Source organism: Scyliorhinus canicula, chromosome 2 (genome assembly GCF_902713615.1).
Source record: "Scyliorhinus canicula chromosome 2, sScyCan1.1, whole genome shotgun sequence".
NCBI lineage: Eukaryota > Metazoa > Chordata > Chondrichthyes > Carcharhiniformes > Scyliorhinidae > Scyliorhinus > Scyliorhinus canicula.
In genome coordinates, this window is record NC_052147.1 from 90,618,873 (window position 1) to 90,635,506 (window position 16,634).

Genomic DNA, 16,634 nt, shown 5'->3' on the forward strand with positions numbered 1-16,634 from the left:
TTTGTAACACTACCAGATTTCTGCGCACTTCTAATTCTAGTCTCTTGAGCAACTTTGATTTTAATTGGTCCATCATTGGTGGTTATATCTTCAGCTGTTCCAGAAATCCCTCCCAAAATTCCTCTGTCTCTGTACCTCTCTTTTCTCTAAGATATTCCTTAGACCGTACCATTATTCATCGAGTTCTTGACTACCTGTCCTGATGTCTCTATGTGGCTGAGTGTCAGGTTTTGTTTCCTGCTTCTATGCAGTTTTAAAAAATTTGTGCATGGGATATGGGCCAACATTTATTGCCTATCCCTAATTGCCCTTCAACTGAGTGGCTTGCAAAGCTATTTCAGAGGGCATTTAAGAGTCGGATGGATCTGGAGTCACATGCTATTTGTGAACTAAATGGATTTTTAAGACAATCGACAATGGTTTCATGGTCATCATTAGACATTTAATTCCAGATTCTTATTAATTCAAATTTCATCATCTGCTCTAGGCTTTTGCATTACTGGACCACTGTGCCACCACCTAAAGTGCCCTGGGATGTTTGACTGCAGTAAAGATGCTCTATGAATGCAAGTTGCTGCAATGCCATAGAATTTGTTCAATCCTAAGAAATTGCTCTAACATTTGTAGAAGAGGAGCTTAATGACAGCTCCTGAAGCATTCAGTCTTAATTTGTGTTTTATTATTGTACCAGATTTTTAAGTACATTGATTTGGATCTGTTTAATCATTTGACTTGTTTTTTTAAAAATTCACTCATGGAATGTCAATGTTGCTGGCTAGGTCAGCATTTATTGCCCATTCCCTAATTGGCCTTGAGAAGGTGGTGATACGCTGCCACTTTGAAGTGCTGTTGTCCGAGGAGTAGGTACACCCACAGCTATGTTAGGGAGGAAGTTCCAGAATTTTGACCCAGTGACAGTGAAAGAATGGCAACATGTTTCTAAGTCAGAATAGTATGTGGCTTGGAGGGGAAATTCCAGGTGGTGGTGTTCCTGTGCCTGTTGTCTTTGTTCTTCGAGATGATGGTGGTTGTGGGTTTGGAAGATGCTGTTTAAGGAGTCTTGCAGTGTATCTTGCAGGTGGTTCACACTACTGCCTCTGTCTGTGGTGGAGGGATGAATTTTTGTAGATGGGGTGCCAATCAAATGGGCTGCTTTGTCCTGGAGCCCCCTTGATTGGCATCTCATCAACAAAGTAGTGTTTGATTGAAGTAAATATCCTGAGCTGAGCTTTAAAATTCATATCTTCTCCATTACTGCTTCCACATAATATTTGGCCTCTTCACCTCTCACTTTTGCAAAGATGTCTGTTAAATCGACCTCTTTGACCAAGTCACAACTCCTAAAAGGTCCTCCTTTGCCTCAATGTCAATTATTACCTGAAGTTGTTGTAAATAGGAGTGTAATCAATTGCTGTGCTTCATTCAGTAACAGCATCGCAACTGGAATAATTATTCATCTCCGAGTTGAGATCTGTTTAAGGAAATTAAGTCAGTTTGTTGAATGGGAAAATTATGCAAGCTGTTAAGATTGCTAGTTTTATGTATACCGTAGAAGTTGGAAAATCCTGGAACTAATCAGTTTAAAAAGTTTATCATTAAATCTTTTGACATCAAAGCGAGTTTTCAGTTCCACGTAGATTGGTTCTATTTGTTTTTGTAGTTTCCCATTGTTTAGCACCACTACGCCAACTTAATGCAAATAGTTTCAGCTAAAGTTCCAGTGTTAAGACTGGTATCTGGGAATCCGTTGTCAGGCGGTTTCGTTTGCAGTGTGTGTCCAAGAGATGCCAAATCCTGTAATGCACCAGCTGTTTAGTTGGTCCACTTAATTTTTTCTTATGCTGGACAAGAAAGATTGCTCCTGGCATATACCATTTTCTTGGTGGAAAGGAGGGAGGGAGAAGCAGCACATTCTCTTGTATTCTGGAGGAGAGCAGTGCATTGGATCAGAGGTGGATTTGATTGTCCTTATTTATAATTCTTTATCATTCTTATATTTATTTATTTCACTGTGTCAAATGCTTTACATTTAGAGTGCTAAACAAGAGCCTGCAGTAAGAAGCCAAACTCTCAGATGCTTCATTTTAATTCTGCAAGGATAGTGGTTTGCTATTTTTGTATTTGCTGACTTCCGAATAACTTAAATTTAGAAATACATATATGTAGGCAACCCTTGAGTTGTTTCCTGGCTTCTAAAGATAATGGAATATGCTATGCTACATTGTCCCTTGATTGGAAAAAAAAATTGGGTAGTCTAAATTAATAAATAATATTAAAAGTGGATAATGGAAATCTGAAATTTAGCAAAATATGTTGGAAGTACTCAAACTGGGAGAGAGGAAGAATTGAACACAAGTGTGATATAGACAGTAAGAAGTCGCAACAAATTTGATAGTTGATCCACTGATGGTGCACGTGGGTAGTTGAAGGACACAGCAGAAAAAAACGTTGTGACATAAGAGGTTGGGTCACACTGATTTGGGAAAAAAAATAATTTAGAGTACCCAGTTCTTTTTTTAATCTAAATTAAGGGGCAGTTTAGCATGGCCAATCCACCTAACCTGCACATCTTTGGGTTGTGGGGGTGAGACCCATGCAAATCCAGGGAGAATGTGCAAACTCTGCACGAACAGTGACCCGGGGCCGGGATCGAACCCTGGTCCTCACCACTGCGCCACCGTGCTGCCCCGGCACAAACTGATTTAGCGAAGGTCACAACCGCAAAGGGAAGAAGAGAAAAAAAGTTTTGAAGCAAGATGGGCTGGCACGGTAGCACAGTAGTTAGCACTGCTGCCTCACAGCACCAGCGATCTGAATACAGTTTGGCCTTGGATGACTGTCTGTGTGGAGTTTGCATGTTCTCCCTATGTCTACGTGGATTTCCTCCCGGGTGCGGCAGTTTCTCCCCACAATCCAATGATGGTCAGGTTAGGCGGATTGGTTATGCTAAAATTGCCGCGTGGTGTCCAAAGATGTGCAGATTATGTGGAGTTATGAGGTTATGGGGATGCAACGAGAGAGTGAGCCTAGGTGGGGTGCTCCTTCAGCGAGTCGGTGCAACTCGATGGGCCAAATGGTGGCTTCCTGCATTGTCGAAGTTCTATTTGTTTGAAATGCTAATTTCACTGTTGTGAGAAATAAACTTGCAACTAATTATTTTATTTCCATGTGGTAGGTTGGCAGGGAATGAAGGGACCTGGAATACAAAATATCGAGTGCAATTCCGACTAAACACAAAACTAACTCAAAAATTCTGTTAATTTAAACTGTGGTGGGGGGGTGCAGGGGGCAGGATAACTAAAGTGTGGCAGACAATTTTTAAACTCAATTGGGAACTCGACCCCCCACTTCCCACCAGGGACCAGGCTCACAGACACACCTTGCCCGGCCCCTACCTCCCGCACCTGCCAGGACAAAGTGACACGCCGTGCAGCAGGATCTAAATTTCTCTGAAGGCGGGCTCTTACCAGGGAAAGTGCTCTTTTGAATGCAAGAACCCGCGCATGCATCACTCAAGGAAACCTCGCAAATCTTCAAACTGAGCTATAAAAATCTGCACCACAGAGCCAAGATCTTCATCCAGAACAACATTCTCAATGGTGGCCATCATCCGGACGCACACAGCACGCCGAGCTGAAAGCCCGCTCACCAGCAACAACCCCATTGCAAGCTGCACCCCACTCTGACCACCACAGTCAAACGAGGATTTTCTACAATATATCTCTGCTCCTCTTGGCAAAATGCCAATCAGGATCCTCCAGGGACATAGCGCAACCCCTCTCTAGAAAAGACAAATATGGATAAAAGAAAGGGTTACAAGATGAGCAGAGTCAGAGTTTGCGAAAATGCACCTGCTCATTTCTACCGGGCATTTTTTGGATTGACTGATTCCCTTTGCCCTTGTGTCCTGTTCTCAAGTCATTTTTTAAACGGTTAAGTACATCTTTAATGTACATCTTAACCTTGAAAAGTATACAGCGACAAATTGTCCGTTGGCTTATATCTACCTTCTCATAAGAATGAGAGGATTCCTATTGCTCCAAAAACAATTGACGCAAACATCTCTTATTAGGGAAAATTACTGAAAGCTTGGTCAAAGTAAAAGGGTTTACAGCCATCTGTATGTCCCTCTTTATAGAAGGTCATTTAATTAGGACTTGTTAAACATTGCTATGCTGGCTGCTTTTCTGTTTAAACGCCTTCCGATTTGCATGCGTTTCCCAGAAACTTTACCTTCAAAGGGTGTGGCAGGAGTAGGCAAATCAACCCCTCTAGCCTTCCCCACCATTCAATACGATCATGGCTGATTGCATCGCCATCTTCCTGCCCCTCCCTATAACCTTTCATCCCACTGCTAATTAAAACCTACCTATCTCCTAAAATTTGTTTAGTATTCCGACGTCCACTGCACTCCAGGGTAGAGAATTCCACTGAGTCACGACCCTTTGAGTGAAGTAATTCCTCCTTATTTCTGTTTTAAATCTTCCACTCCTCAGCCTAAAACTATGGCCTCTCGTTCTAGAATGTTCTACAAGGGAAAACATCTGTTCTACGTCTACCCTGTCAATCCCCTTTAGCATCTTCTATACCTCAATTAGATCTCTGATCATTCTTCTAAACTCCAGTTAGTATAGGTGTAAACTGCTCAATCTCTCTTCATAAGACAAGTGCTTCACCCCTGGAATTGATCTAGTGAATCTTCTCTGAACTGCCTCTAATGCATTTATGTCCTTTGTATTGGATTGGATTTGTTTATTGTCATGTGTACCGAGGTACAGTGAAAAGTATTTTTCTGCATGTAGCTCAAACAGATCATTTAGTACATGAAAAGAAAATTTGTGGGGCAGCACGGTGGCACAGTGGTTACTCACGGCGCCAAGGTCCCAGGTTCAATCTCTGCTCTGGGGCACTGTCCGTGTGGAGTTTGCACATTCTCCCTGTGTTTGCAATCAGTCTTACCCCCACAACCCACAGATGCGCAGGCTAGGTGGATTGACCATGCTAAATTACCCTTTAATTGGAAAAAATGAATTGGATACTCTAAATTTCTAAAAGAAAATACGTAATAGGGCAACACAAGGTACACAGTGTAAATACATAGACACAGGCATTGGGTGAAGCATACAGGAGTGTAGTATTAATCAGATCAGCCCATAAGAGGGCTGTTTAGGAGTCTGGTACCTTCCTCAGGTCAGGGGACCAAAACTGTGCGCAGTGCTCCAGATGTGGTTTCACCAATGTCCTGGACAGTTGCAAAGGCAGCTCCCTACCTTTATACTCTATTCCATTAGCAATGAATGCCTAAATTCCATTTGCCTTCCTTATTACCTGCTGCACCTGCATTCTAGCTTTCTTCGATTCATGCACGAGGACACCCAAAGTATTATGAAGTTTCTCTCCATTTAGATCATTGCCTTTTTATTTCTCTGATTAAAATGGATAATCTCTCACTTATCCATGTTAAGTTCCATCTGCTAAATTTTGACTCACTTAACCTATCCATATCCATTTATAAATTTCTTATTTCCTCTTTGCAACTTGCTTTCCCACCTATTTCAGTGTTATATGCAAATTTGGCTATGGTACATTCTATCTCGGCATCTAAGTCATGAATATAGATTGTAAATAGTTAATGGCCGGAGAACTGAAGCTTGTGGCACACCACTAGTTACAGCTTGCCAACCAGAGAAAGACCCAAATATCCTGATTCTCTGTAAACTAGCTAATCCTCTATCCAAGCTAATAGATTACCCACAATCTCATGTTATCTTACCTTGTGTATTAATCTTTTGCGCAGCACTTTATCCAATGCCATCTGGAAGTCCAGATATACTACATCTGCAGGACCTCCAATATCCATTTTGCTTGTTACGTCTTTGAAGAAATCTAGAAAATTAATCAAACAAGATTTACCCTTCATAAAACCATACTGACTCTGTTCTTGGGTCCAAGGTAGCATCACACTTTTCCATAATGAACTCCATCTGTCACAGCCCTTGGTAACTTTCGCATCTACACTTTGTGTCATCCAATCATCAAACTTGGAAATATGGCGCTTTATTCCTTCATCCAAGTCAGTATATATTTATCTATACGATGTTGAGGACTATTCAGGCCGTCACGAGAAAAAAAAATCTTTGGTGCTTTGGGTGGCACAGTGGTTAGCGCTACTGCCTCATAGCTCCAGAGACCCGGGTTCAATCGGGTGACTGTGTGGAGTTTGCACTTCTTCCCTGTATCTGCATGTGCTTCCTCTGGATTCTCCGGTTTCCTCCTACAGTACAGAGCTGTGCAGGTTAGGTGGATTGGCCATGATAAATTGCCCTTAGTGTCCAAAAGGTTTAGGTGGGGTTACTGGGTTACAGTGATCGGGTGGAGGCGTGGGCTTAAGTAGGTTGCTCTTTCCAAGGGCTGGTGGATGAGTGCGTTGTAGTTCAGTCGAAGATTGTTCACCACATAGAACTGCAGAAAGAGTCCCTTTGGTGCTGTTACAAGCTATGCAAATCTTGGAATCTCTCATTACTGTTGACCTGTAGTTAGCATAGAGGCTATTACATTTGGGGCATTTCATTTCCAGTGTATAGAAATAAGCAAAAGTTACATCATGACAAAAGGTCATTAGTCCCAAACAGGCTCTGTTGGTGTTTACCTTCCACATGGGAACAAATAATTCTAACCTCATTTACCTACCTTGTCCCCAGATTTATTTTATCTATGTCTATCAAATCTAACCTGGAATGTTGACATTTCCACCTCGGTCACTAATCACAGAAATTAAGTCAGTAAATTTCCAACAAGTTTCTCCTCACTGTTGTAATTGTTTTATTTAATCTTGTATCAATGGCCCCTCAATTAAGATCCCCTTCTCTGGAAATAGTCTGTTTTTCCCTATCCATTCATAATTTTAACCACTTGTATTGTTCTATAGTCTATTATTCTACTGAGAATTTAATATTTTAAATCTTTTTGCTATTTGTAATTCCTCATACCACACAGCATTCTACTAAATCAGCGTTATTATCCTTTCTAAAACCTCTATACTATGCATGGAGCCTAGAATGACCCAGACCACTGTAGCTGAGGTGCTACTAAAAGTTTTCTAAAGGTTCATAGTCACAGTCATAGAATTTACAGTGCAGAAGGAGGCCATTCGGCCCATCGAGTCTGCACCGGCTCTTGGAAAGAGCACCCTACCCAAGGTTAACACCTCCACCGTATCCCCATAACCCAGTAACCCGATCCAACACTAAGGGCAATTCTGGACACTAAGGGCAATTTATCATGGCCAATCCACCTAACCTGCACATCTTTGGACTGTGGGAGGAAACTGGAGCACCCGGAGGAAACCCACGCACACACGGGGAGGATGTGCAGACTCCACACAGTCACCCGAGGCTGGGATTGAACCCGGGCCTCTGGAGCTGTGAAGCGATTGTGCTAGCCACAATGCTACCGTGCTGCCCTTTTATATCCTAGACTTTATGATCAAGCCTAGAATTCCACTAGATTTGTTTTACAGCCTTATCATCTGATGTTATGCTATTAATGTACGATAAACCTCTACCTCCAAATCCCTCTGCACTTCCACACCACTGAACCTACTGCCATGCAGAGTAAATTACTCCTTTAATGAGAGCAAATTCCATATGCCTCTTCAAACCATTCTCCTTTTTTATCAATATTCATTTGCAGCCTTGTCTTTGAAATAATTACCCATGTCTCCAATTTTAAGATAATCCTCATGTTTCAATACCACTATCCATATTAGAATTAGTTTTGAAAGGAGTCACGTGGAGTTCCTTATTTTTTTCAATTCAGCTACACTAATGCCTGACAGGGTCTGTTTCCTTCTTGATGTGCTGTGGAATGTGGCGATAATCCAATTTTAATTGATATATTCTTTTGGTGCTGTTAGATACCTCCTGGAACAGGACTTCCCAGGGATGAGGATTGGACCTGAACCAACAACAGATTCCTTCATTGCTGTGATGTATGGAGAAGAGGAAGGGATCATTCCTGGCAATGCGCTAGTGGTGGATCCCAAGAAACCCTTCCGAAAGCTGAATTCCTTTGGAAATGCTTTCCTAAATAGGTAAATATGACCCTTGCGTGTTACGATTTTATTTAGGTAGGATTCCAAAGTTTTAGTTCTTTACAGCTAAGATAAGCAGATGTTTTATTTTCCATAGAGTTGAAGCAGTGTTGTTAACTTAGTTGAGAAAATTGTTCTTTCACTGAACTGGTCAATGTTGTCATTTGAGAGGGGTGTGTGTTTGGGGGGGGGTTTGGCCACTCAGGGCTGGACAAGTGGGGGTAGCGATCTTGATCAATAAACGAGTGGTATTCGAGGCAGGGAGAATCGTGTCAGACATTTGGGGGGGGGGGTAGGTAGGTACATAATGGTGAGTGGGAAGCTAGAGGGGTTGTGGGTGGTACTTGTGAATGTATATGCTCCGAATTGGGATGATGTGGAATTTATGAGGCAGGTGTTAGGTAAGATCCCAGACTTGGAGCCACATAACCTGATCATGAGGGGAGATTTTAACACAGTCATTGATCCGGAATTGGACCGGTCAAAATCTAGGACGGGGAAGGTGCCAGCCATGGCAAAGGAATTGAAGGGGTTTATGGAACAGATGGGGGGTAGACCCATGGAGGTTTGCATGACAAAGGGTGAAGGAGTTTTCTTTTTTTCTCCCATGTGCACAAGTATAATCTTGCATCGACTTTTTTGTTCTGAGCGGGGCTCTAATACCGGGGGTGGTGGATACTGAGTACTCGGCAATCAAGTGTCGGATCATGCCCCACATTGGGTCGATCTACAGGGTAGTTTGGAGAGAGGGGATCTACGGGTTAGTTTGGAGAGAGGACAACGCCCGCTGTGGAGGCTGGATGTGGGGTTGTTAGCGGACGAAGCGATCTGTGGGCGGGTGAACAAGTCCATCCAAAATTACCTGGAAACAAATGATATGGGGGAGGTCTCTGCAGCAACAGTCTCGGAAGCTTTGAAGGCAGCGATCAGAGGGGAATTAATCTCGATATGGGCCCACAGAGAAAAGGCGGAACGGGCTGAGAGGGATGGGTTAGTTGAGGAGATACTCCAGGTGGACAGGAGATACTTGGAGGCCCCGGACACGGGGCTACTGAGGGACCGATGGAGGTTACAGGCGGAGTTTGGGTTGCTGACTACAGGGAATGTGGTGGAACAGCTGACGAAAGCAAGGGGGGAGATTTAAGAGTCTGGAGAAAAGGCTAGCAGAATGCTAGCGCACCAGCTCAGAAAAAGAGAGGCGGCCAGGGTGATGGGGAGAGTAAAGAGTAGAGGTGGGATTACGGACCTGGACCCAGTGGGGGTGACTTTTACAGCAAATTATATATTCGGAACCCCCGGCTGGGGTAGAGGGGATGAGGCACCTTTTGGGTCAGTTGAGGTTCCCGAGGGTGGATGAGGATCTGGTGGAAGGGCTGGGAGTCCCAATTGAAATTGATGAAATAATTGAAGGGCTGGAGGGCATGCTGTCTGGCAAGGCCCCGGGGCCTGACGGCTACCCGGTTGAATTCTATAAGTTTTCAGAGATATTGAGTCCACTGCTGGTGAGGACATTTAATGAAGCAAGAGAGAAGGGAGTCCTCCCCTCAACAATGTCACATGCCTCGATTTCATTGATCCTGAAACGGGAGAAGGATCCGGAACAATGCGGGTCATACAGGCCAATTTCTCTACTCAATGTGGACGCTGCTGGCTAAGATACTGGCCACAAGGATAGAGAATTGTGTTCTGGTGGTGATAGGGGAAGACCAGATGGGATTTGTTCAGGGCAGGTAACTCACGGCCAACGTTCGAAGGCTTTTAAATGTTATTATGATGCCCTCAGAAGGAGGGGAAATGGAGGTGGTGGTAGCGATGGATGCGGAGAAGGCTTTTGATTGGGTGGAGTGGGATTAACTGTGGGAGGCACTGGGAAGGTTTGGGTTTGGTGAGGGCTTCATTGACTGGATGCTGTTGCTCTATCAGGCACCAGTAGCGAGTGTGTACAAACAAGTTGAGGTTGGGGTATTTTAAACTACACTGAGGGACAAGGCAAGAGTGTGCCCTCTCCCCGCTACTGTTTGCTCTGGCCATACAGCCATTGGCCATGGCATTAAGAGCCTCAAGGAACTGGAAAGGCCTGGTTTGTGGGGGGGTGGAGCACCGGGTCTCGCTTTACGCAGATGACCTGCTCTTGTATATTTCAGACAAGAGGTGATGGGGGAAGTTATGCGGATCATCGGGCAATTTGGTAATTTTTCGGGGCATAAATCGAACATGGGGAAAAGCGAGATTGTCGAGATCCAGGCAAGAGGGCAGGAGAAGAGACTGGGAGTGCTGTCACTTAGAATGGTAGGGAAGAGCTTTTGATATCTGGGAATCCAGGTGGCCTGGGAATGGTGAGGCACTGCAAAGTTAAACACATCCTGGCTCGTAGAACAAATGTAAAGGGACTTTAAGAGATGGGACATTCTCCCGCTATCACTGGCAGGGAGGGTACAGACTGAAAATGACAGTCCTCCCCTGATTTCTGTTTGTCTTTCAGTGCCTCCCCATCTTCATCCCAAGGGCCTTTTTCAAGTGGGTGAATAAGATTATTTTGTGCTTTGTGTGGGTGGGTAAAACCCCCGCGAGTGAAGATAAGTGTTGCTGGAGCACAGTCAGGGGGAGGGTGGGTTGGCGTTGTCGAACTTTTTCAATTACTACTGGGCAGCTAATATAGCCGTGATTAGGAAGTGGGTAGTGGGGGAGGGGTCGGTGTGGGAGCGGTTGGAGGTGGCGTCATATAAAGACACAAGTTTGGGAGCACTGATAACGGCACCTCTTCCGTTCTCGCCGGACTCCACAAGTCCGGTGGTGGTGGCGGCTCTGAGAATCTGGGGGTAGTGGAGGAGATATAAGAGAGTGGAGGGAGCATCGGTTTGGACCCCGATTTATAATAATCATCAGTTTGTACCGGGTAGGCGAGATGGTGGGTTCCGGAGTTGGTAGAGGGCAGGGATTAGAAGTATGGGGGATCTATTTATAGACGGGAGCTTCCCCAGATTGGAGGATAAATTTGAATTGCCAGCAGGGAATGGGTCATCGAGTCGTCTCCACCATTCAATCATGGCTGATATTTTCTTGTCCCCATTCTCCTGCGTTCTCCCCATAACCCCTGATTATCATAGAATCATAGAATTTACAGTGCAGAAGGAGGCCATTCGGCCCATTGAGTCTGCACCAGCTCTTGGAAAGAGCACCCCACCCAAGGTCAACACCTCCACCCTATCCCCATAACCCCACCCAACACGAAGGGCAATTTTGGACACTAAGGGCAATTTATCATGGCAAATCCACCGAATCTGCACATCTTTGGACTGTGGGAGGAAACTGGAGCACCCGGAAGAAACCCACGCACACACGGGGAGGATGTGCAGACTCCGCACAGACAGTGACCCAAGCTGTAATCGAACCTGGGACCCTGGAGCTGTGAAGCAATTATGCTATCCACAATGCTACCGTGCTGATCCCCTTATTAATCAAGACCCTATCTCTGTCTTAAAGACACTCAGTGAATTGACCTCCACAGCCTTCTGCGGCAAAGAGTTCCACAGATTCACCACCCTCTGGCTGAAGAAATTTCTCCTCATCTCTGTTGTAAAGGATCGTCGCTTTAATCTGAGATGGTGTCCTCTGGTTCTAGTTTTTCCTACAAGTGGAAAACATGCTCTCCATGCCCACTCTATCCAGGCCTCGCAGTATCTTGTTGATTAAAATAAGACCCCTCTCATCCTTCTAAACTCCCAACGAGTACAGACCCAGAGTCCTCAAATGTTCCTCATATGACAAGTTCTTCATTCCAGGGATCGTTCTTGTGAACCTCCTCCTTAAAGATCATCACTAATGCCTCCACAATTTCCTCAACTATCTCTTAGGACCCTGGGGTGTAGTCCATCCAGTCCAGGTGACTTATCCAACTTCAGACTTTTCAGTTTCCCCAGAACCTTCTCCTTAGTAAAGGTCACTGCCCCCTGGTTCTCCTGGAGCTCGGGCATCCCACTGGTGTTTTCCACCGTGAAGACTGATGCAAAGTAACTATTCAGTTCGTCTGCCAATTCTTTGTTTCCTATTATTACTTCCCCAGCCAAATTTTCTAGTGGTCCAATGTCTATTTTTGCCTTTCTTACCTTTTATATATTGAAAAAAATCTCTTCCTATCTTCCTTTATATTACTAGCTAGCTTGCACTCGTACCTCATCTTCTCCCCCCTTATTGCTTTTTTAGTTGTTCTCTGCTTGCTTTTAAAGGCTTCTCAGTCCTCTGGTTTCCCACTAATGCTCGCCACTTTGTATGCTTTTTCTTTAGCCTTTATGCTGTCCTTGACATCCCTCGTCAGCCATGGATGCCTTGTCCTCCCCTTAGCATGTTTCCTCCTCCTTGGGATGAATTTCTGTTGTGCCTCCCTAATAACCCCCAAAAACTCTTGCCGTTGCTGTTCCACTGTCTTCCCTGATAGGCTCCTTCTCCAATCAACTCTGGCCAGCTCCTCCCTCATGTCTTTGTAGTTACCCTTATTTAATTGTAATACCGTTACATCTGATTGTAGCTTCTCCCTCTCAAACTACAGGGTAAATTCTATCATATTGAGGTCACTGCTCCCTAAGGGTTCCTTTATCTTAAGTTCCCTAATCAAGTCTGCCTCATTACACATCACCAAATCCAGAATTGCCTGTTCCCTAGTAGGCTCTGTCACAAGCTGCTCCAAAAAACCATCTCTTAGACATTCCACAAATTCTATTTCTTGTGATCCACTACCAGCCTGATTTTCCCAGTCCACCTGCACATTGAAGTCCCCCATGATTATTGTAATATTGCCTTTTTTACATGACTTTTCTAACTCCTGATTTATTTTCTGCCCCAGATCCTGACTACTGCGAGGGGGCCTGTACATAACTCCCATCAGAGCCTTCTTACCTTTGCGTTTCCTCAAATCTACCCACAGAGATACTATGCCTTCTGATCCTATATCGCTGTTTGCTATCGATTTAACTTCATTCCTTACTAACAATGCAATTGCCCATCTGCCTGTCCTTTCGATAGGACTCATATCCTTGGGTATTTAGATCTCAGCCCTGATTCCCTTGCAGCCACGTCTCTGTGATGCCCACACCATCGTACCGGCCAATTTCAATATGCGCAACAAGCTCATTTACCTTGTTCCGTATACTGCGTGCATTTAGGTACAACACCCTCAATCCTGCATTGCCCTCGTCCTGTATCACACTCTCCTCAGTCATTGTATCCTGTACTGCGGCCCTTTTTGATTTTTGACTATGGCTTCTCTGACTTACACTTTCCCCCTTACTGTTTTTTGTTTTTGGCCCCATTTTACTTCCCTCCGACTTCCTATGTGAAATGAAATGAAAATCGCTTATTGCCACAAGTAGGCTTCAAATGAAGTTACTGTGAAAAGCCCCTAGTCGCCACATTCCGGCGCCTGTTCGGGGAGGCTGTTACGGGAATTGAACCGTGCTGCTGGCCTGCCTTGGTCTGCTTTCAAAGCCAGCAATTTAGCCCTGTGCTAAACAGCCCATCGGATCCCATGCCCCTGCCACATGCCAATGCCAGGAGTATACGAAATAAGGTTGGGGAACTGGCAGCATGGGTTGGTACCTGGGACTTCGATGTTGTGGCCATTTCAGAGACATGGATAGAGCAGGGACAGGAATGGTTGTTGCAGGTTCCGGGGTTTAGGTGTTTTAGTAAGCTCAGAGAAGGGGGCAAAAGAGGGGGAGGTGTGGCGCTGCTAGTCAAGGACAGTATTACGGTGGCGGAAAGGATGCTAGATGGGGACTCTTCTTCTGAGGTAGTATGGGCTGAGGTTAGAAACAGGAAAGGAGAGGTCACCCTGTTGGGAGTTTTCTATAGGCCACCTAATAGTTCTAGGGATGTAGAGGAAAGGATGGCGAAGATGATTCTGGAAAAGAGCGAAAGTAACAGGGTAGTTGTTATGGGAGACTTTAACTTTCCAAATATTGACTGGAAAAGATATAGTTCGAGTACATTAGATAGGTCATTCTTTGTACAATGTGTGCAGGAGGGTTTCCTGACACAATATGTTGACAGGCCAACAAGAGGCGAGGCCACATTGGATTTGGTTTTGGGTAATGAACCAGGCCAGGTGTTAGATCTGGAGGTAGGTGAGCACTTTGGAAACAGTGACCACAATTCGGTGACCTTTACGTTAGTGATGGAAAGGGATAAGTATACCCCGCAGGGCAAGAGTTATAGCTGGGGGAAAGGCAATTATGATGCCATTAGACATGACTTAGGATGTGTTGGTTGTAGAAGTAGCCTGCAAGGGTTGGGCACACTGGATATGTGGAGCTTGTTCAAGGAACAGCTATTGCATGTTCTTGATAAGTACGTACCAGTCAGGCAGGGAGGAAGGGGTCGAGCGAGGGAACCGTGGTTTACCAAAGAAGTGGAATCTCTTGTTAAGAGGAAGAAGGAGGCCTATGTGAAGATGAGGCATGAAGTTTCAGTTGGGGCGCTTGATAGTTACAAGGAAGCGAGGAAGGATCTAAAGAGAGAGCTGAGACGAGCAAGGAGGGGACATGAGAAGTCTTTGGCAGGTAGGATCAAGGAAAACCCAAAAGCTTTCTATAGGTATGTCAGGAATAAAAGAATGACTAGGGTAAGAGTAGGGCCAGTCAAGGACAGTGGTGGGAAGTTGTGTGTGGAGGCTGAGGAGATAAGCGAGATACTAAATGAATACTTTTTGTCAGTATTCACTCAAGAAAAAGATAATATTGTGGAGGAGAATGCTGAGACCCAGGCTATTAGAATAGATGGCATTGAGGTGCGTAGGGAAGAAGTGTTGGCAATTCTGGACAAGGTGAAAATAGATAAGTCCCCGGGGCCGGATGGGATTTATCCTAGGATTCTCTGGGAAGCCAGGGAAGAGATTGCTGAGCCTTTGGCTTTGATTTTTAGGTCATCATTGGCTACAGGAATAGTGCCAGAGGACTGGAGGATAGCAAATATGGTCCCTTTGTTCAAGAAGGGGAGTAGAGATAACCCCGGTAACTATAGGCCGGTGAGCCTAATGTCTGTGGTGGGTAAAGTCTTGGAGAGGATTATAAAAGATACGATTTATAATCATCTAGATAGGAATAATATGATTAGGGACAGTCAGCATGGTTTTATGAAGGGTAGGTCATGCCTCACAAACCTTATCGAGTTCTTTGAGAAGGTGACTGAACAGGTAGACGAGGGTAGAGCAGTTGATGTGGTGTATATGGATTTCAGTAAAGCGTTTGATAAGGTTCCCCACGGTCGGCTATTGCAGAAAATATGGAGGCTGGGGATTGAGGGTGATTTAGAGATGTGGATCAGAAATTGGCTGGTTGAAAGAAGACAGAGAGTGGTAGTTGATGGGAAATGTTCAGAATGGAGTTCAGTTACGAGTGGCGTACCACAAGGATCTGTTCTGGGGCCGTTGCTGTTTGTCATTTTTATAAATGACCTAGAGGAGGGCGCAGAAGGATGGGTGAGTAAATTTGCAGACGACACTAAAGTCGGTGGAGTTGTAGACAGTGCGGAAGGATGTTGCAGGTTACAGAGGGACATAGATAAGCTGCAGAGCTGGGCTGAGAGGTGGCAAATGGAGTTTAATGTGGAGAAGTGTGAGGTGATTCACTTTGGAAAGAATAACAGAAATGTGGAATATTTGGCTAATGGTAAAATTCTTGGTAGTGTGGATGAGCAGAGGGATCTCGGTGTCCATGTACATAGATCCCTGAAAGTTGCCACCCAGGTTGATAGGGTTGTGAAGAAGGCCTATGGTGTGTTGGCCTTTATTGGTAGAGGGATTGAGTTCCGGAGCCATGAGGTCATGTTGCAGTTGTACAAAACTCTAGTACGTCCGCATTTGGAGTATTGCGTACAGTTCTGGTCGCCTCATTATAGGAAGGACGTGGAAGCTTTGGAACGGGTGCAGAGGAGATTTACCAGGATGTTGCCTGGTATGGAGGGAAAATCTTATGAGGAAAGGCTGATGGACTTGAGGTTGTTTTCGTTAGAGAGAAGAAGGTTAAGAGGTGACTTAATAGAGGCATACAAAATGATCAGAGGGTTAGATAGGGTGGACAGCGAGAGCCTTCTCCCGCGGATGGAGGTGGCTAGCACGAGGGGACATAGCCTTAAATTGAGGGGTAATAGATATAGGACAGAGGTCAGAGGTGGGTTTTTTACGCAAAGAGTGGTGAGGCCGTGGAATGCCCTACCTGCAACAGTAGTGAACGCGCCAACATTGAGGGCATTTAAAAATTTATTGGATAAGCATATGGATGATAAGGGCATAGTGTAGGTTAGATGGCCTTTAGATTTTTTCCATGTCGGTGCAACATCGAGGGCCGAAGGGCCTGTACTGCGCTGTATCGTTCTATGTTCTATATGTTCTATTAGTTTAAACCCTCCCCAACAGCTCTAGCAAATAACCTCCCTAGGACATCGGTTCCAGTCCTGCCCAGGTGCAGACCGTCCGGTTTGTACTGGTCCCACCTCCCCCAGAACCGGTTCCAATGTCCCAAGAATTTGAATCCCTCCCTCTTGCACCATC

General features: G+C 44.8%; 1 protein-coding gene across 1 annotated transcript in view; it reads left to right on the top strand.

Moving 5' to 3' along the window:
• Positions 1-16,634, top strand: part of LOC119956018 (EH domain-containing protein 3-like) — a 91,698-nt gene that overhangs the window by 21,141 nt on the left and 53,923 nt on the right. Inside the window, exon 2 of the mRNA XM_038782732.1 lies at positions 7,916-8,092. Coding sequence (XP_038638660.1) covers positions 7,916-8,092 — 177 coding nt within the window. The remainder of the gene's footprint in view (positions 1-7,915; positions 8,093-16,634) is intronic.